Below are 20,659 nucleotides of genomic sequence, written 5' to 3'. Positions count from 1 at the left end.
AAACAAAAGCATTTCAGTATTGTAAATATGGGAAGAAACTGAAAATGGAGTGATAATGTAGCATAAGGACTAAATTAGTTTTATAGAATTTAAGTCCAAGTCTTCAATGAAACTTCGTTAGCGTTAGTATAATCCTGGTTTAAATTTGTACTAAAAAAAATTTCAACATGGAAATGGTGGTGCACCTTTAATCCTAGCACTCAGGTGGCAGAGGCAGGTGATTTTCTGTGAATTCAAGGCCAGTCTGGTCTACGTAGTCAGAACCATGGTCTCAAAAACCAAACCAAACCAAACCCCCAAATCCTTATTGTCTTTAGGAACCCAGCTAGCATCCCTGACTTCTCCCAGAGATAGGTCTATTCCTCAACCCTGTTTTCTTTAGAGATGGATGCTCACGGACCCTGCCACTCAACCTACTTCAGCCTCCTGAGAGGCTGGGATTACAAGTGTGCATGGCTTGGCTCCTCCATTTTATATCACAGCTACCCGAAGTCCTAGCAATGCCAGACTAGACTCCAGGGCAGCACTGTCTCATCAGAGCACCCAGAAGTTCACTATCACGACATCCATCTTATGATGAGGCATCTACATCCCTGAGAGAAAGGACCTCAAGCGGCCGTGGAGGCCCACCAATAATTTGGCTCATCAAAATCATCAGGAAAAGGCATGCTAAGAGGGCAGCTATCTGGAGAGGAAGATTCTGAATCTGAGAAGTTCTTGTGCCCTAAAGCACAAGACTGTAAAAGGGCAAGGAGACAGGAGCTAGGCAGCAAGCCTGTGAAACCATCACCAGGTACGGGAGGCGTGTAGTATGTGTGCACCCCATCCACTTAAACGTATAGAAACCTGGGCAGCCTTTTGGATGGCAGTTAGATGGGATGCATAAAGTTTACACTGCCCAATGACACATAGAGCACATACCTGTGGTGTGCACGTGTACCCCTTTTATACAGATAGGGCCTCTCACTTCAACCCATAGTATTTCAATTTGGATAGTCTGTCTAAATAGCTTGCTTGAGGGCTCCTGTCCCTGTCTTCTAAGTGCTGGGATTACAGGTGAACTGCCACACCCACCCAGCATTTATCCCAGTGGTGGGATCTGAACTCTCGTCCTTGATCTTGCCGAACAAGTGCTCTGTCCACTAAGTCACATTCTCAGCTCCAAGTCTCCTTCTTTGTAAAGTTCTTTGTGTGGTACTGGGGATTAAATCCAGAGCCCCACACAGTTAGGCAAGCACTCTGCTTCCAAGATTCCCAGTCTGTCATTCTACAAGCTCAAATTAAAGAACATCAGGATTCCATTTCTCATCTACCGGAATGGCAAGAATCCATGCCTGTAAGATACTGAGCTGATGAGCCACGGGACAAGTGAAGGCCAACAGGTCTTCCTGTAGAAATAATTTTGATATACGTCAAAACCTTACTGTACATATTCTTTGGCCAAATAATCCCAAGTCTGAGGATCTTCCCTACAGATAGTCATTGCATGAGTCTCAGTTTACCCCTCTATCAAACAGGGTGACAACCTGCAGCTTTACTTACCTCAAAATGGGAGAGGAGTGCTGTTAAGAGGGGAGACTAGGATACATAAGGGGCATAAAAAAAAAAAAAAAAAAAGGCTACCGCGATCTTGTAGGTGAATGCAAAGGTCCTTAACAGGCTCCCCTCAAGGCAGGGCTGAGGGGCTGCCCCAGACTGCAAGCAGGCCACTCACCCCTCCACCAATCTCTCCAGTTTGCCAGGAAGGGGGAGAAGTGTGGGCAACTCTGACCGGGAGGCCCAGTTTCCTTCCTTGGCTCCTCTGCCAGCCCCTGGCTTCTGCTTTTGGCAGCAGAGCAGTGTCACTTGGCCAGTACCCCGCCTCTGTGCAACTCCACATGTCGAATACATTTCCTGTGCAGCGGCAGTGTGGGTACAGATCAACCGGACGGCTCCTACTTCAGTGAGTCCCCAGGCAAGTGGGCTACAATCTGACAGGTAAAGCAGACTGTTACAATGACAGTCATGTGAGGCAGCATGGACATGCATGCTGAGACAGGGCATGAGTGCCCAGTGGTTAGAGAGTGTGCGGAGGCCCGAGGCCCAGCAGCCTCCCAGCTGCACTTGGGATAGTGACCCCCCCCCCCCCCCCCCCCCCCCCCCGCAACCTTCATTTTCCTGACTGCAAAACCGGGACTCCAGTCTCTGCAACAAAGTACTCAGCATAGAGCCTGGAGTCACCGCTGGCCTCTGTGCTATTTCTATCACTATGTGCGGGAATCACGGGTAAGCCGACACGGGTAGTTCTGAAGGGAAGTAAGTGTCACAGGTGGCTAGAACAGATGCCATTTAAAGCCTTGAAAGCCAGACACAGGGTCTGGAATGCAGCAGAGGCCCGATAAAGGCCAACTGTGTGGAGGCGTTTGCTCTGTGTACACAGTGGAGCAGTGCTCAGGCAGCCTGCACAGAGAGGCTTGGGACTCGAAAGCACATTCAGGACTTTGTGGCTTCCCAACAAACCAGTGCTGTGGCTCATTTCCACAAATTCCTTTCAGTTCAGCCCAATCCCGGGGCAGGAAGAGGCTTCACGTTATTCGATGACAAACCAAGGTTGGACAGATGCTTCCAACAGAGGAATCTGGTCTCCTCTGTGGGTGACGGTTATAAATATCTCACTCTCACGCTGCAGTGTTGAGTCAGAGTGGGAGCCTTGCGATCTGCCTGGTAATAACAGAAGGCGAATATTTACGGAGCCCTCTCTATGTGCCAGGCGTACCCAGGAGCTTTGTGCACAGCCCCTGCTCCCAGCAGGGACTTTTGACACACGAGGAAAGGAGGCTTGGAGGAGTATCTTGCTTGGTGTAACACAGATGGTGAGTGGGATTGAACCCAGGCAGCCCGGCAGCCTTTCCACTTGTTACTAGCTGTCTTCCGCCTCCCCTCCCTGGAGAGTTCTGTTGGAACTGACGATGCTGGAGCCCTGTGGCCTTCCCAAGACACAAACCCTGAAGATGAAGAACAGTTCAAACCAGCCCCGCCCCCAACACAAGACAGGGTTTCTCTGTAGCTCTGGCTGTCCTGGCACTCACTCTGTAGACCAGGCTGGCCTTGAACTCAAGATCTACCTGCCTCTACCTCCAGAGTGCTGAGATTAAAGGCGTGCGCCACCACCACCAGGCTGAATAGTTCATCTTTGTAGTTATAAAAAAATACTACAACTTCATTAGGATGTACTACCAATTTGATTTGGGTTTTTAAGCCAAACATGAAAAGAATTAGAGAATCAGGAGAAAGTTTCACAAATGGCTGAAATAAATGTAGCTTTCAGTATCCTGGGTACTCAGATATCAGGGTGGAAGCCAAACAGCAGAGGGAGCCAGATGCCCAGCTTCAAGCCACTGGCACAGCCAGAGCCCTGGAAGGACCGCTTCCCGACCACACCCCAGAGATAGCCTGGGATTCCTGGGCCATTGTACTGCTGTCTCCCCAGACTGAGGCCCTGGGGTCTCCTGTACTCACCCCACACTCCCCCGCTTTGCCACCGTTCTGCCTCCTGGCCATGCCCTGAACTTATCTTCTCCTCCTCTTTGCCTCCCCGAACTGTACCAGCCCTTTTGTCTCTCCTAACTGACAGAGCACTCTCTCTAAAGCCTACACCTGCCTGGAGTTGTGTAAAGACCTCCGGAGTAGATTATGTGGCCCTCCAATAGCAAAGACACAGCCCACGCCAGAGTGACTTGCCACCACCTCTACAGAAGACCTTTTTGTAAAACCTAAGGATGGAGATTCAGGTAGTCTTTGACTCAATGAACCAATTTCAAGAAACTTGCCCTACAAACAAATTATGAAATAGTAAATATGTAAGGATACTGATTTCATCATGGTTTGTAGTGGTTAAGGACTACAGCCAAATGTGGAGGCCTCTAAATTAGCGGCGCTCCAATTTTGAGTGTGCACTAGATTTACCAGGAGGACTTGCAAACACTCTTCCGGGCCCACCTGGAGTTCTGACTGTGAATCTGCATTTGCTGAGAGCTCGAGTTCTGTCCTTTCAGAACTGGTGTCCTGAACAAACTGTAGTTCCAGCACCTCAGGAGTTGAGGCAGGAGGAGTGCTCGGTTAGAGGCCATGCTGAGCTACCTAGTGACTACCAAGGCCAGCCAGAGCAATGTAGCCGCATTCAGCCTCATAAAAACAAAAACAAAACCCAACCCCCTCCCCATTCTCCCGAAAAGGACCCTTCCAGACACACCGGCACACTTGGGTGTCCAAAGGAACAACATTTCTATGGATGGGTAAACGAGACCCAGGCAACAGGGGCTGCTGCTGGCAGAGGCAGCTGGGGTGGGAGGCGGGCACTGTGTACCTGTGGGCCTTTTGCATTGTGTACTAGGGACCTATTTCACTACAAAAAAGCTGAGGCAGCTGTAAAGCAGAAAATGACTAATTCACACTGCTAAATAAAAACAAGCTGCTGAGCAGCATGTACTGAACAATTGCTTCTATAAGAGACCTACCTGTGCGTACCTACACAAAAAGTATTTATATGCATACACACAGAAAATGTTCTAGAAGGCAAGCTGGGGATATAGCTTGGTGAGAATGTACTTAGCATGTGTGGGGCCCTGGGTTAGATTAGGAGGGCCACAAAAATGAAAACGTTCTGGAAGGTTCCACAAGTAGCTGGGCATGTGTGTTGCTTCTAAGTGGTTCTGAAGCTGCTTTCCTTATGCTCTACAGCTGCTTGACTTTTACACATGGGCAGCATTTCTGTCAAGCACCCATTTTAAGTGTTACATTACCTTCAGGATTCTTTTCCTCAGAAAGGGTGTAGGTTCCCCAAGCATCCTGTCATGGCACTCAAGTCCCTCTCCTGGGCCCCTGTTATACTTCTCACTGCTCCCTGGCCTCAGCCTGCTGAATTCTCACTCACGTGTGCAAAGATACCTGTTGCCTCTTCCAGGAGACCTTGGCTGATCATACATTCCGTGTCTTAGCCCAGCAATCCTGGCACCCAGCCCAGGACTTGACAACAGATGCCCAGTGCTGTTGGCTAAGAGGTCCCTCTGTGCTCTAGGTGAAAGTTCAAAGAACCTACCCAGCAGTCAGCTCCTGCTTGGCTGGAATTTACTCCCTCTGGGGACACAGGTTTCTGACACCCCTGCTGTGACTTTTCCCAAACATCCCTGCACATCTCACCTTCTTTTGCTTAGGGTTTTACAATCTGCTCTGCCTCTTGTGGACACTGTGGCCCCAGGGCAACTGTCCTCGAATGCTCTCTCTCTCTCACAGGCCCTGGTATCAAATATCAGCTGGGAGTGCCTGGGTCCTGCCTGGGTCCTCACTCTGAATTCCTCCCTCCTGCCAGATGAGCAAGGTGGACAAAGGAGTCATTTGACTCATCCTATCTCAGGTCAAAACACTACTTGTGTGTCTCCAGAGGCACCTGTCTCAAGGATGGCACCCCACCTTCTAGAACTGGACCCGCCCGGTTCATTCTTGAATGGCAGAGCAGAAAGATCTCCATTCTTTGACCCTCAGTTCTTTTTTCAAACCGACCTGATAAACTAACTGGCTTTGCCTGCTGCTCAGCACTGGCAAAGGCAGGTAAAGGTTCCATAAGCTCAGCGCATCCTGGTTACTGAGACCGGGAAGCCTCTAATGAACGGGCGAGCCCTGTTGTGGTTTTCATCTTCTAAGAAGGCCTCTCTGTGGACAGTGCTCAGAGCATGTAGAGATTATGGCCCCTTTTCTTCTATCCACACCTTCTGCTTCGCTATACTGAAGTGTCTCCTTCCTTCCTGCTTTGTTACCGTTCTTGCTTTCCCCAGCTTAGAATGCCCTCTCCTGGCTGGAACTGTACATCTCACCCAGTCAGGACGCCTGCCTGCTCCGCCTCTCTCTATAGCCCACCGCAGCTCGCTGCCTCGCCTAGCTTCCTAGACTCCCTGGAAACAGGGCTCTGACCTACCCATCTCCCATCTATGCTGCATCCCTGGTAACAGCTTAAATTTGAGAAACACTGGTGCCTGGAAGGTATTTTCTGCAAAGAGTGGTTCATGTGCAGAAGGCGACAAGGAAAACCACTCAGTCTAGCAGCTGCTCAGCCTTGCGCCATGCTGCCCAATCTCCCCCTCCCCCCAACCACCACCACGCCACGCTGCCCTCCATCTTTTGTCCTATTCTGTGTTCCAGAACTTGCCTTGGCACCAGGTATCTGCCTGACCAGACTGGGAGAGGCTAAGGACACCTGAAATCTGCTTAGAAGAGGCAGAGGAACAAAGAAAATGGGTCGGTCTGAGTGCTCTCTCTGCATCTGCCCAGAAAGAGCCAGCAGAAGGTTTCCTGAACTTGGGCATAAAGGCGGTGTACCCTCAGCCACTGCTCACACTGGGCGGTGTTTTCAGAATCTGAACTGAAGCAGTTTCAAAAATGCCAGCTGCCCTGTGGGCCTGCCCTCTCTGAGTAGGGCAGCTTCCTCTCCAGGCCACCTTCAGGTTCTATGGGGGGAGGAACAGTGAGGAACTGTACACTCTGAGGCTGTTGAAGACAGGATGCCAGGAAGGGAGAAACTGTTGGTTTCAATGGGCTGTAGAGGCTTAATATAGGGCAGGAGATTTGGGAGGGAGGGAGGTGGAAGGTTCTGGAGTCCCCCTGGACATCAAATGAGACAAATGTCATGGAAGGCCAAAGGCAGGGTCTGCCCCAGTCTCAAACAGTTCGACAGTGGCTATTATTCAGAAGGTAGACTCAATCTGCAAAGGGATTTGGTTTTAATGGGACCTGGGGAGAAAGGCTACTCTGGACTCAGCATCTGGGCTTTAGTTTGGATAGATCCAAGGCTGGGTGTTAAGTAGGGAGAAGAAATCTAAACCTGGAGAGAACCAAGGTGCCACATTCCAAAGAGCTGGATGGCTGGAACTGGTTCCAGATAGTGAACAAAAGACAAGCAGCTGAGCTGGTGCTCTAGTCCCCACCCCCACTCCACACCCCTTTTTTTTTTCTGGGCAACTGGGTCTCCCTCTGTAGCCGAGCTACCCTAGAATTTTTGATTCTCCTGCCTCAGCTCCCTGAGTGCTAGGCTTACAAATGTGTGCCATCATGCCAGGCCTCTATTTTAATTTTTTTTTTTTTTAACATTTACTTAGTGTGAGTGTGACGAGGTCAGAAAATAACATGCAGGAGACGGTTTTCTCCTTCCACCATTCGCGTCTCTGGGATTTACCTCAAGTCATCAGGCTTGGCGGCAAGCGCTTTTAAGCGCTGCGCCACCTCCCCGCCCCTGGGTTTTGTTTTTAAGGCAGGGAGAAGGGTCTGATCAAGGGGTTCAAGTCAGGCACACACGCAGCAGTGATTCCTGAGCGACAGAAATCAGGGTCTAGGGATGGATATGGATGCTACAATTAACTGTGGGTGTGGCCAGGCATGGCTCCTAGCAGAAGGATGACAAAAGATGGTGCCTTTCAGAGCCATCTGTAAGGAACACACTAGGGCTGACCCAAGCCACGGATGGGGTGATCGATCGAGGTGAGGAGCAAACACCTGGCTGCTGATTAGCCATAGCATCAGGTGGGGCTAGTATGGCTGGGCCCGGCAGGCTCGGCGAAGTCAATGCCCTGCCTTTGTGTCTGAGGTCGGGCCGACAGCGTTCCCAGCTGTAGCACGAAGCAAAGGGTCTGGGGGAGGGGATATGGCAGGGTCTGTCTGCGAAGCCGCTATCTGAGGACAATGCTAATCCCCGCTTTGGGGAGTGGCCAGATTCTGGGACACCAAAGGCCAGCCACAGATGTGGACTCGGGTGTGGACTCGGGTGGAGGGAATGGTGATCGATGCCCGCCCGGGTGGGTGCGTGACGCGGGAGAAAGGGGCCAGCTATCGGGTTTGCAGGGACAGGTTCGTGGGGGCTGTGGCCGGGATGGGGGTGGAAGGCGCCCACTCTCGCCCTGACCCTACCTTGCCGCGGGCGCAGCGCACTGAGCGCAGGGCGCCGAAGAAGATGGGCAGCAGCGCCATGAGCAGGAGGCTGCCGTAGGCCAGCGCGATGCCCTCGGGCGTGGAGGGCGGCCGCGTCGAGACGTTGGTAGGGCTGCTGGCCTCGGCGCTGCCGTTGTGCGGGTCGCTGAGGGCCGAATCCATGGCGAGGCTGCGCTCGGGCTCCGACTCCAGCTCCGGCCGCCGCAGCACGAACGCAGATGGAAGGCGAGGTACTGCGGGGAAAAGCCACGTTCCCCTAAAGAAACAGGAAGTGACGTGCCTCCTCGCCTTTCCGCGCCCCGCAGGGAACGCGCGCGCGTTCACGCTACCCCCCTTCCTCCCCGCCCCCCGATCGCCCTCTAGTGGCGGTGAGGGAGGGGAGGCTTGTTGCTAAGCAACTTGGGGGCCCGACCCACAAAAGCGCCCTGGACCATGATGGCTGTAGTCCATCCTGAGACTTGAGGACCCATTCCTTAGTCCCAGGTGATTTCTTCAGTACCAGGCTGTCCTGCTCGCCACAAATCCTCAGCCTTCAGCCAAGAAGGATGCACACATTCATTCGACACTCAATTGTTCATTTGTGCCTTAAATATTTATTGGGATGTCCCACTTATCTTCTGGTCACTCTCCTAGGGTCTGAGGACACTGAAGAGAACAAGCAAAAATGTGTCCTTGCACTGACGAAGCTCGCATCTTAGTGCGTAGGAGCTGGGAGGGGAAGACGGAAAGAGAGTAAAATGAACAAAATAAATTATGAAGTCTAAAATGTATCTTTTAGAATAGCTTTAAAATGTAAAGATGTCAGCATATAGGTATGAGTTCTAAATCACGTTAATGTGGATAAATTAGAGAAAAATAAAGCAAAATAGGGAAGGTGTGTAAAAGGTTTGCAAATGTACTAATTGCTTATTATGTGCCAGGCAATAACAACCCTACCACTCCATAACCCCATACAGTTTATACGCACTGTGGCTCTCCTCATAATTGGAAGATGTGTTTGTTCAGTTGGCTTGTTGACTTGGCACTTGATTGAAAAAGCCAATTAGGCTAAAATGTAGTATTTTCAAAAGCAACTGGTTATAGACCTGGAGAGTTTATAAAATTATGGTTACATACTTCAATACTCAGTTCAATTAATATGTTGCTTATTTTACCTATTTCTAGGGTTCTTGTTCTTGCTAAAATCATAACATCACATCATGTTCTCATTACTCATCTGCTATCTCTGAGGCTTACTTACATCTTCGTACTGATGCCATTTTTATGGACATTTGCTGACCAGAATGGTGCCATGTTGTCATTCCTTGTCTGCTTTAAAAAGCAGTCAGTTTATGCATGTTAAATAACTCAATCTTGGAAGCCAGGCATGGTGGTACATGACTTTAATCCCAGCACTCAGAGACAGAGGCAGGTAAGTATATCTGTGAGTTTGAGGTCAGCCAAGGCTACATAGTGAGACCTTATCTTAAGCAAACAAACAAACAAAACCAAAACAACAACAACAACAACCCTCCCCCTCTTTAAAAATTCAGTCTGGTGGCTGGCATGGTGGCTTGGAGGTAAGAGCGGTTTGTTCTTAGAGGGCTGGAATTGGTTCTCAGCACCCACACAGTGTCTTCTTACATATGTAACCCTACTTCTAGGGGCTCCAATGACCATTTCTAAACCTCCTCAGGCACCAAGCATGCACATGGCATGATACATACATGCAGACAAGACAGTCATGCATGTAAAATAAATAAATCTAAAAATTAAAAAAAAATCAATCTTAGCTAGGTTTGGTGGCACATGCCTTTAATCCCAGCATTCCAGGGGCAAAGCCAGCCACATTTCTCCAAGTCTGAGGCCAGCCTGGTCTACACAGAGAGTTCCAGGCCAGCAAGGGCTATCTTGTAAGACTTTGTCTCAAACAAGCAAACACAAGATTCAGTCTTATTAAATTTAATCTCTTTCATTTCTCAGAAAGTGTTGTGTCTTTGTTAGGGTTTTATTGCTGTGAAGAGACACCATGACCACAGCAACTCTTACAAGAGAAAACATTTAACTGGGGCTGACTTACAGTTTCAGAGGTTTAGTCCATTATCATCATCATGGTGGAAGCATGGTGGCATGCAGGTAGACGTGCTGCAGAAGCAGCTGGGAGTCCTGCATCTGGATCGGCAGGCAACAGGAACAGTGAGCCACTAGGCCTGGTTTGAGCTTCTGAGACTTCAAAGCCTGCCCCTAGTGACACACTTCCTCCAACAAGGCCACAACTCCTAACAGTGCCAGTCCCTATGAGCCTATGGGGCCATTTTCATTCAAACTACCACATGGTGCAATGGTATAATGTTGAGTAAAGTGTGATGGATCTCTTTAACAATTGAATTCAAATTTTTATTAAAATTTCTATCTATGTGTTTATGTGTGTGTCTGTATGCTACATGTATTTGGGTGTCCTATGAGCCAGAAGAGGGTGTGGGATACCCTGAAGTTGGACCTTCAAGAAATGTGACTCTCCAAGAAACAGATCAAATAAAAGAATTTGTTATGGGTTACAAGAATTTAAAACAGCACTTCTGTATCAAGGTGGATTCTCCTGTGTGATAATGGTATCGTGCTTGTTAGGGCCCTGGGGCTCAAGGTGGGGTCCCCAGGTGAGTTGTATTGACTTCAGTCGGAGCCTGAGAAATGCAGAAACTTGGGCTCTATGAAGGTGCAGGCTACCGTCTCTGGGTGTTCCATCTCCAGGAGCACTTTCTCCAGGAGTATCTTCTCCATGTGGCTCCCATGAAGACAGAGAAGTGCTCCCTGTTTATAGACAGCCTACTCCTTCCTCAGGGATGGTGTACTTGATTGTCTCAGTAAACCTTGCAGGTAGAGCATTCATTAAGACCCCAGACAACCCGGTAGCCTTAATCCGTGTGAGACCAGGCTGGATGCCTATAAAGTCCTACGCAAATACTTGCTGTTCTATCTGCTAAGTCCACAAACGAATATTTGTGTACTAATGGATGAATCTACCGTTCCTTCGGACCGCTTCTCAGTCTACGGCCTTGCATGTTGTCCTTCCAGCACTGTGGAGTCAGCAGTGTCACTGGAATGATATAAAAGAAACAATAAAGTTGTCTCTGAAACCAGGAGTGGCGGCGCACGCCCTTCATCCTAGCGCTTGAGAGGCAGACGCAGGCAGTCCTCTGTGAGTTTGAGGCCAGCTTGGTCTACATAGTGGGTTTCAGGACAGCCAGGGCTGTAGAGTGAGATCTACAGCCTGTCTTAAACAACACGACACAACACAACACAACACAACACAACACAACCGTCTCTGCCCCTCAGAGCATCTTGTATTTGTTCCTAGTTTGTGTGCAGTGCAGATGTACCCAAGATGTTTTTATTTTTATTTGTTGACATGATCTTATGTCACCTGGGCTGAGGATGACTCTGAGCTTCTGGTCCCCTGATGCCACCTCCGGAGTGCTGAATTACAGTCACGGGCAACCAGATCCAGCTTTATTCAGTGCATGTTAGATAAAAACTTTTGTAATTGAGCTATATCCCTAGCCCCAAGTTTTTAAAATATATAATATTTTTATTAATTCTTCCAAGAGTTTCATACATGCATTCAATGGAGAGAGTGAGTGGAGCCCTGAGTGAGTGTGTATTGTTCGCCATGGACACAGCCATGGTAAGGACCCCAGTGCCCCACGGGAATGGCAAGGCCTTTCCCGGTGGAGGCACAGAGAGACGACAAAGCCTTCCTTGGGCCTGAATGTGAATGTTGACAGTGTGTGCCAAAAATGTCCCCTGTAGCTTTCTTCTCCTGCTGTGTATGTCCCGTAGACTCCTCCCTCCAGAGACAGTTCCTACTGAGATTAGCTAACCCTGTCTCCTTGTTCAACTGTGCATAGTAACTCCACCTCCTTGTTTATCTGAATGTAATAACCCCTCCTCCTTAGTCGGCTAAGTACAATACCCCACCTCCCTCTTCAACTGTATGTAACAAACACACTGTGCTTCTGGGGGTGGTGGTGGTGGTGGTGGTGGCTTTTCCATCATGGAGCCCACCCCACCCCACCCCAGCTTTTCTGAATCTCTCTTCTTTTCTCATTTCTTCACTGCCTCAGTTAGATCAGTCCCTGGAGATGTGCAGCAGGACAGTCAATGCGTATTCATCTTCTCTCCTTCTCCTTTTCTTTTTTTTTTTTTTTTTTCTGAGATAGGGTCTCTCTACATCAACCTGGCTATCCTGGAACTTGCTATGTAGATCAGGTGGGCCTAAAATTCCCAGAGATCTGCCCATCTCCCAAGCACTGGGGTTAAGGAATGTGCCATCATGACTGGTTTGCAAGTTGTGTTTAACTCCATAATCCTAGAGAAATTCTTATACAAGCCTATTAGGAGATATAATCATGATTTTTTTTTACATTTTATAAAATTTTTATTGACAAATAATTCACATAGTATATAATCTGCCTGTTTGCACAATTTGATAGACTTTCGTCCAGTATCCTCATAGGTCCATGACACCATCACCACTTTCTATTTTAGAACATCTCTGTCTTCAGTTTCATACACGCATATAATGTATGGGCTCCAGGACTGGCGGGGCTTCCAGCTACAAATGGCGCCCAATGTGGGGCCAAAAGTTTCCACCTAAAACCTAAAAAAAGGATTCTAAAATGGAGCTAAAAACAGCTTCCTAGTTGTCTCTCTCAAGTTAACAACAGCCTTTGGGGTTGAACTACTATGGTGGGTTTATGGCATGCGTGCGGGCTTGACCTATGCTATGTTACACAGAGGTGTCTCCAAGCTGTGTATTGGATATAGTTTTTGCTAGTTAAAAAAAAAAAAAAAAGAGGTTTCTGGGCTACACGCTACTTTGATAGAAACATAGACCCACTGTTTCTAAGAGTTGATGGCTCCCAGAGCTGGCAGTAAACTGTACCACCACCATGTTGGGAGGCTGAGATGGGCAGAGCCAGCAGCCACAGCACAGTTTCAGTCTTAGAATGCTACAATTTAAAACAATAGATTCACAATAAAACAGATTCAGATGGAACAAGACTTTAAATGCTTTACAATGTATGTAAAAATGTAGGTAGGCTTAAAAGAGAAAGAAAAAGGAATATATACAGTTATATAAAAAATACATAGTTTTAAAAAATAAAGCCTTTACGGATCTCTGTGAGTTCAAGGCCAGCCTGGGCTACCAAGTGAGTCCCAGGAAAGGCGTAAAGCTACACAGGGAAACCCTGTCTCGAAAAACCAAAAAAATAAAAAATAAAAAAATAAAGCCTTTAAAGAAACAGTAAAATTAATATAAAAATAAGCCATGTAAAGATGGATATCACACAGAGAATCTGAATTATGTTGTCTTTGAGATTTTTAACTATAGAGAGACATTTGATTTTAAAGACAGATGAGTTAAACCAATATGTATATTTTATTTTATTTTTTAATGTTATGGGAATAAACATGATCCATCTTTTATTTTTTTTAATTTAATTTTTTTAAATTTATTTTTTCATTAGTGTTTTACCATGGGTGTTGTGTGCCCTGGAACTGGAGTTACAGACAGTTGTGTGCTGCCATGTGGGTGCTGGGAATTGAACCTGGGTTGCTCTGGAAGAGCAGACAGTGCTCTTAACCACTGAGCCATATCTCCAGCCCTGTATATTTTAAAGATACCTTAACTTCAAAATTTGGATCTAAGGATATGTTGCTTTGGAAAGGAGGCTCTGCTTTTGTTTCCACAGAAAGCCAGAGGCTATGGATTTGTTCCAGATTAAGATATATCAGGTTTGACCAGGCAAGACCACCTAAAAGGTCTCTGATGACACCATGGCCCAGATAATCCAACATCCAAAATGGTTTCAAGGCAACTGGCTCAGATGATACACCCTTACAGACTACTCCATAATCCTAAAATTTTCTTTGTGTCCCCATAAGATACAGCGCCCTCTCTCCAACAGAAAGTAGTAAAAAAAGCTACGCCCAAATTCCCAAATATACCAAGCTGGCTTTGGAGATAAAATTGGCTCACTCCTTCTCTAAACCCAGACATATTGCTTTAAAAAAATGGTTAAGAGATTCTTATGTCCCAAATCAAAAGAGCCCTCTGGTGTGAGACAGAAAAAAAACCAATATTTTTACTTAAAACAGGTTAATTATAAATACAACCTCTTTCTAAAGAAGAAAAGGGGATAGTTTAGATATGATAAGATAAAAGGGTAGATCAATAAACCTACTTTTAAAGAACAACAACTTGTTTAAAATGTTTTACATTGGTACAGATTTTAGTTTATTGATACAAGTTTAAACTTAATTTTGTTATACTGTATATATATTTCTACTTTCATTTGAGGTATAATGTTTATGTAATTCATTTAGATTGTAATGGATAATTAAAAATACAAATCAATTAGTCTTCTATGATAGTCAAACTTATAGTCATGTTAAGTTTTCTAGGTATACATAGATATATTTCAGATAGACAGGTAATCGTCAAATACTTCAAAGACCTACAAAATATGACATTTAAAATGTTTTTGAAAATTTAGATTTTCTGGACAATGAGACATGTCTGCTCCTGGCAGCACCGATTTACTTCAGAGAGGAGGATGGGCATCAAAGACACTCTATGGAGTTTATCTTCACTTTGGCAAAAATAGCCATTTGGGCAAGAAACTGTTCTTGCTTGGACTGCTTAAAAAATATATATCGACTGGACATTACAGGACCCATAGAAAGGTGACCATTAAACTTTGCTTGACAAAATGGTCCTTTAGGTTCCTGCTTCACAGAGAAAACTGACAGATATTCTATAGGACACAGAGAAAAATAATTAAGAGACTCCAGGCCTGTGAGCTAAAGACAGATGCCCCAACTTTACAAAGGAACATTAGGTGACTGTCCAGGCTGCCAGCTGTCTGTGTCTACCCCATAAGACTTCCTGAAAGTTGCTTATATCCTTTTCCCATTTCTCAGGTAATAATATATCCTTCTGAGGTCTTTGATGTAATTGAAAACTAGAGATAGTTATAATTTTCCTTAGTTATAGTAAAAGATAAGTTAGATATAAAACCTTAGACTCACCAATATAAGAAAGATAGGATATCTTCTTTAATATTGTAACTGTAATTCTTACTTGATAATTGTTTTGTTATATGTAATTTTACTATGTTAAAGTTAAAACCTTCCTTTTTCAAAAAAAAAAAAAAAAGAAAAAGGGGAAGTGCTGTGGATGACTGATTGATAAATAAAACACTGATTGGCCAGTAGCCAGGCAGGAAGTATAGGGGGACTAACAGAGAGAAGAATTGAGAGAACAGAAAGGCAGAGGGAGACACTGCCAGCCGCTGCCAGGACAAGGAAGATGTAAGGTACCGGTAAGCCACGAGCCTTGTGGCAACTTATAGATTAATAGAAATGGGTTAATTTAAGATGTAAGAACTAGATAGCTAGAAGCCTGAGCCATTAGGCCAAACAGTTTAAATAATATAAGAGTCTGTATGTTTATTTTATAAGTGGGCTCTGGGACTGGCGGGGTTTGGCGGGAGCTGGAGAGAAAACTCACCAGCTACAGTGTGGCTTGAGCATATATGAGACCTCAAAGCCCACCTTCACAGTGACTTACTTCCTCCAACAAGGCCACACCCACTCCAACAAAGCCACACCACCTAATAGTGCCACTCCCTTTGCAGGCCATTTTCTTTCAAACCACCACAGTGTGTCACTGGAGAATTTGGAATGCTGGTGCAGGATGCCAAGAAGCAACCAGAAGCCCTGAACCAAGGCCATTCTCAGTTTAGGCTTGTTAGGAATCTGCTCTCACGCCTCAGGGTCTGGCATCTTATGCCATCAATGGGCGCGGGCGACTATGTACTTGCCTTAAAAAAGCCAGATGCAGACTCCCACTCTCTCTGTGTGTTTTCTCTCGGCTCTCTGCTCTGCTCCCTCCCACCCCGCTTCCCCACTAGGCCTGGCTCCCCTCTTTCTTCTTCCTGCCTTTCCCTCCTAATAAAGCTCTAAAAACTAACGTTGGGTTCTGCCTGTAACCAGCACCATCAACCAGCGCTGTTTAACCATCATTTGGTGCCGTGAACTCAGATAGGAAATTCTGCACACTGAGTGTCTGGGGCTGAATGTTGGAGTGTCCGGGGCTGAATGTTTGAAGCCTAACCGAGGACCTGCGACTGCCCTGCCCACTGTGCATTTGCCTGTCACTATGGTACTGTGTCTGGACTGTGCTCCCGCAGCTCCAGCCACCTCAACTCCTGCTGCTGTGTCCTCAACTGCATGTGCAATTGGTGAGTCCCGTTTCCCGTGGCTGCAGCCTGACCTATGTTCCTCAAGTTGGACCCCCCCAGGGGGGGGGGTCCTCGGGCTGCACTGGCAATGACACATTCTCTCCCTTGACGAAGGGGTCAATGCTGTTGGACCCGTGGGGGGGGGCACATGCTGCATATGTCCCAGCCCTTACTCCTACCGTGATGATGGTCTGGGTAACCTGTGCTGATTCATAGATCCTTCTCCTTGCTTCAGGGACACTTGAGACAAGAGTCTGGGATAAGGTTTGTTATTTTAATTTTTTATTTTTCTCTCTCAGCTGCAGCCATGGGACATAGGGGCAGATACCAGTAAATTTGGTGGATACCAGTAAATTTGGCCACATGACAGCTTCACGGGAACTTCTGCCAGCGAATGGGCAAATGAAAAGAGTTACCTTATCTCCAAGCTTCCTCCTGAAGCTCTGAACCCTTCTCCCTCCCCCAACGGCACCCTGCCATGTGCAACCACTTCTGTCTATCTGACTTCTGCTTTCTGCTCTCCAGCAGTGGGCAGGCTTTAATTCACCTCACCTTAACTCCTGAACGAGTGGGCGGACTCTCCAGTGTTGGGCGGCTGCTTCTGCTGACTCTCACCCTAACTCACCTTAACTCCTCCCACTTGTTCTCAAGCTGCTGTGAGAAGCACAGACAGGTCTGGAAGCAGGCTAAGATCCATGTAAATAAGTTTACAGTAATCAGGATGGCTCATAAGCCAGAGATCAGTTTATAGCCTGCCTCCTGGCAGGTCTATCTCCCCGACATAGGACTAAAACTTGTGCATCTGGAGAGCAATGCTCCTGACCCCATAGGCTAAAGTGTCATCTGTGGCATTTAAGGTGTACCAGGGGAGAGAGATTAAAAAGCCTGAGAACAGAATTGCCAAATGCTGGCATACGCTGGCTCCTGAAAGCCGTTGGGTCCCTGTTTTAAATAAGGGACAGGAAAAAAAGGCCACACAGGCTAGTGTGTGCCCTGCCAGGCCAGGCCATCAATTGAGCCTTGTTCAAAGTGCTACCTAGAAAGTTAGCTGGTCATCTGACTGCCCCCAGACACCAAGATGGCACGGGAACATGAAGCTAAGACCTCCAGCAGACCTAGGCTTGGCCACAGGCTCGGAGGGAACCCAGAACGCAGCAGGGAAGCGATCCATTTCTTTCCTTCTGGACACCAGAGCTACTGACCTGGTCCTGGGAGTTTGGGGTCTCACCTCTCCTTGTTTCCCTATTGTTGGGGTAGGGAGGACAGCTTTACCCCCCCCCCCCACACCAGATTTAATTGTAGTTTCAGGGTTACTTAATGGGAAAAGATTTTCCAGCTAATATAGGAGCTTTCATTTCATTGCTCCCTCCATGTGCCTCACTCCAGACATGTTAGAAGCGCTTCTCCTCCTCATGCACACAGACAGGGTCCTGATCTCTGCCTTGTCCCTAATTCCAAAGAAATAAGTTCTCATGCATCACAAGCTTTTCTCTTCCCAGTTCTTCTTCTTCTTCTTCTTCTTCTTCTTCTTCTTCTTCTTCTTCTTCTTCTTCTTCTTCTTCTTCTTTTTGGTTTTTTTTCAAGACAGGGTTTCTCTGTGTAGCTTTGTGCCTTTCCTGGAACTTGCTTTGGAGACCAGGCTGGCCTCGAACTCACAGAGATCCGCCTGGCTCTGCCTCTCGAGTGCTGGGATTAAAGGCATGTGCCACCACCACCCGGCCCCCAGTTCCTCTTCTAACTCACTGCTCAGCTAATGGTACAGGACCACCACAGAACTAGAGTCCAGAGATCATCAAGTAAGAAACTGTAACAGCTAAAAGGTATTTACACCCCCAGACCCAAAAGCATCTGGGTTCTACAAAAACAGACTTTAATATAATCATCTATTCCTGTTAAATGCTCTCAACAATTGATCACCTGTGTCTCCTAGATGCTAAACTAGTAAAGGAAACAGGTGCCTTAAGTGATCTGTCTCTGATAAATCTTAAAAACATGTTCCAATCTCTCTCTCTCATTAACACTAACCAATACAAGCAGAGTACTAAACGCTACCATGGTCACTAATTTTCTTATGGCTGCTTCTTAACATGTTCAAAAAATTTTCTCAAGCTCCAGAAACCAGCTTAAATCCATCTGGACAGGTCAGATCTACTTCAGGCTTTTCCTGTCTCACCAGCATCCTGTCAGACACAAAAGCAGCCAGAGTGCCAAGCCAAGAGGGATGGACGGCTCCAGGGCAGCAGGACAGTCCATCATCCCAGGACGCCTGTCTACCTCAGAAGGCCCCCTTTCCTACACCCTACTAAGAGCCAACTGACGCCCACCAAGTCAGCTGGAAGCAGTTTTTCCAGGAGGAACGACGCCCCTATTCCTATTCACTTGCTTTTTTATAATAAACAAAAAGTCTGGAATGTTAGGATTGTGCTCTCACTCCTCGGGGTCTGGTGTCTTATGTCATCAGCAGACACAGACGACTACGTACCCACCTTAAAAAAGCCAGACGCGGACCCCCACCCTCTCTCTGCTCTCTGCTCTGCTCCCTCACCTACTACCCTCCCCCACCAGGCCTGGCTCCCCTCTTTCTCCCCCCCCCCACCTTTCCCTCCTAATAAAGCTCTAAAAACTAACATTTGGGTTCTGCCATGGCCCGTGACTTTTCTGCCTGTAATCAGTGCTGTCGTGCCCGCCTCGACCAGCAAGGAAGACACAACACCGAGCTCTTCTTCAAGCTGCTTTATTCAGGCCTTTTCCTTTGTTTCCTTTGTTCTTCTACCCCTAGGGAGAGCCCGCCCCAGCCTTATATAGGTCTCAGTCCACCAGCCACCATGCGCCACATGGAATTCCTGGATAGGTACACATATGCCTTAGCAAGCCAAAATCTGAAACCAAGCCAAATAAGGTGTTGCTTAACACAAAGAGCGCTCGCCACCGGGAGGGCGGGGGGGGGGGGGGCGCGGAAGCCAGCACCATCTTTTTTTTTTTTTTTTTTTTTGGTTTTTCGAGACAGGGTTTCTCTGTATAGCTTTGCGCCTCTCCTGGAACTCACTTGGTAGCCCAGGCTGGCCTCGAACTCACAGAGATCCGCCTGGCTCTGCCTCCCGAGTGCTGGGATTAAAGGCTTGCGCCACCACCGCCCGGCGCCAGCACCATCTTAAGGGTGCAGCTCCCCGCAACTCTCTACACAGTGCCACCAACCAGTGCCATTTAACCATCAAGGGTGACTAGCATTCCAATTGGTTAGAGCAGTTGTGCTTACACCCTTTGTTCATTTCTAGTTATGAATAGATTGCCCTTGATTTTGACTTTCAACAGTATATGAGTTTGGATGCCAAGGTACAGCTGCTAGTCAGGTTCCCTAGAAACAGAACCTAAGTGACTGGAGGGGAAGGGAATCTTCTTAGGAAGAAGGGAATGGTGGCAGCCATAGACAAAAGACTTGGTGGACAAGATGTGGTGGTACATGCCTGTAACCCCAGTACTCAGGAGGTGGAGGCAGGAGGATCAGGAGTTCAAGGTCATCCTCAGTTACACAGTCTGAGGCCAGCCTGGGCTACATAGTACGTTCAGGCCAGTCTTGGCCGTGTAGTGAGACACTGTGTCAAAAAACAAAACAACCTACCAATCAAACCAAGCCCTGCAGGGCTCTCTAACGGGCATGGCAACACGGCTCTGGCAGGTTTTGCCCTTCCCCCCCCCTTGCCCAACCCTTAGATTACATTCCTACAGCTATCCCCAAGGTCTATTCCCTTAGGTGGCCACTGACTCATTCCTGAGACCAAACTCCAAGGTCCAGCAATCAAAAGTCATTATGTGCCTACACTGGCTAACTGTCCAATCAATATCTGCCAACTCACCTTATCACAGGCTTCCCCTTTACTCTGTAAAAACCCATTCATGCAGAAAACAAACAAACAAACAAACAAAACCCCCACCTCCTGCTGCCTTTGTCCAATCCAGAGGCAGCCGGTTCCCCTTCCCTCCCAGCTCCCACTTGTCCCTCTGGGGTAATAAATCTCCTTTGTGCTGAGAACTTGGTATCTGGGTGTGTTCTGTACGGATTCCAAGGGGCCCTCTTACAAATCCAAACCAAAAAATTTCCAAAATTTGAACAGAAGTAAAATATAATGGAGCCTTGTGGAAAACAATGACAAGACTCTACAATGTAGCTTGAATGTTAAAAGGTCTTATTAATAAAAAACCCAGAGCCTGATATTGGGGTAAATGCTGAAAGATCAGAAAGACATAGCCACTGCCATGTCTTACCTTGCCAACTCCACAAATTCTCTGACTGAATGTCTCTGAGTCCTTAGCCGAAAGTTCTCCACCCAAAAAGCCTTCAGTTCCTGTCTCCTCATGCCTTGTATACTTTTCTCTGCCCAGCCATCACTTCCTTCTTAGTGCTGGAATTAATGGTGTGT

General features: G+C 47.2%; 1 protein-coding gene across 2 annotated transcripts in view; it reads right to left on the bottom strand.

Annotated features, from left to right (window-relative positions):
- Positions 1 to 8,236, bottom strand: part of Hm13 (histocompatibility minor 13) — a 38,323-nt gene extending 30,087 nt beyond the window's left edge. The window contains exon 1 of one of the 2 annotated variants that reach the window (XM_059261636.1): positions 7,933 to 8,236. In XM_059261636.1, the coding sequence (XP_059117619.1) occupies positions 7,933 to 8,115 (183 nt within the window). In that variant the 5' untranslated portion in view covers positions 8,116 to 8,236. The remainder of the gene's footprint in view (positions 1 to 7,932) is intronic. The other variant, XM_059261637.1, reaches the window with a different exon arrangement.
- Between the last annotated feature and the right edge of the window lie 12,423 nt (positions 8,237 to 20,659).

Source organism: Peromyscus eremicus, chromosome 4 (assembly GCF_949786415.1).
Source record: "Peromyscus eremicus chromosome 4, PerEre_H2_v1, whole genome shotgun sequence".
In the NCBI taxonomy this organism is placed as follows: Eukaryota; Metazoa; Chordata; class Mammalia; order Rodentia; family Cricetidae; genus Peromyscus; species Peromyscus eremicus.
This window is presented reverse-complemented; position numbering and strand designations above follow the sequence as displayed.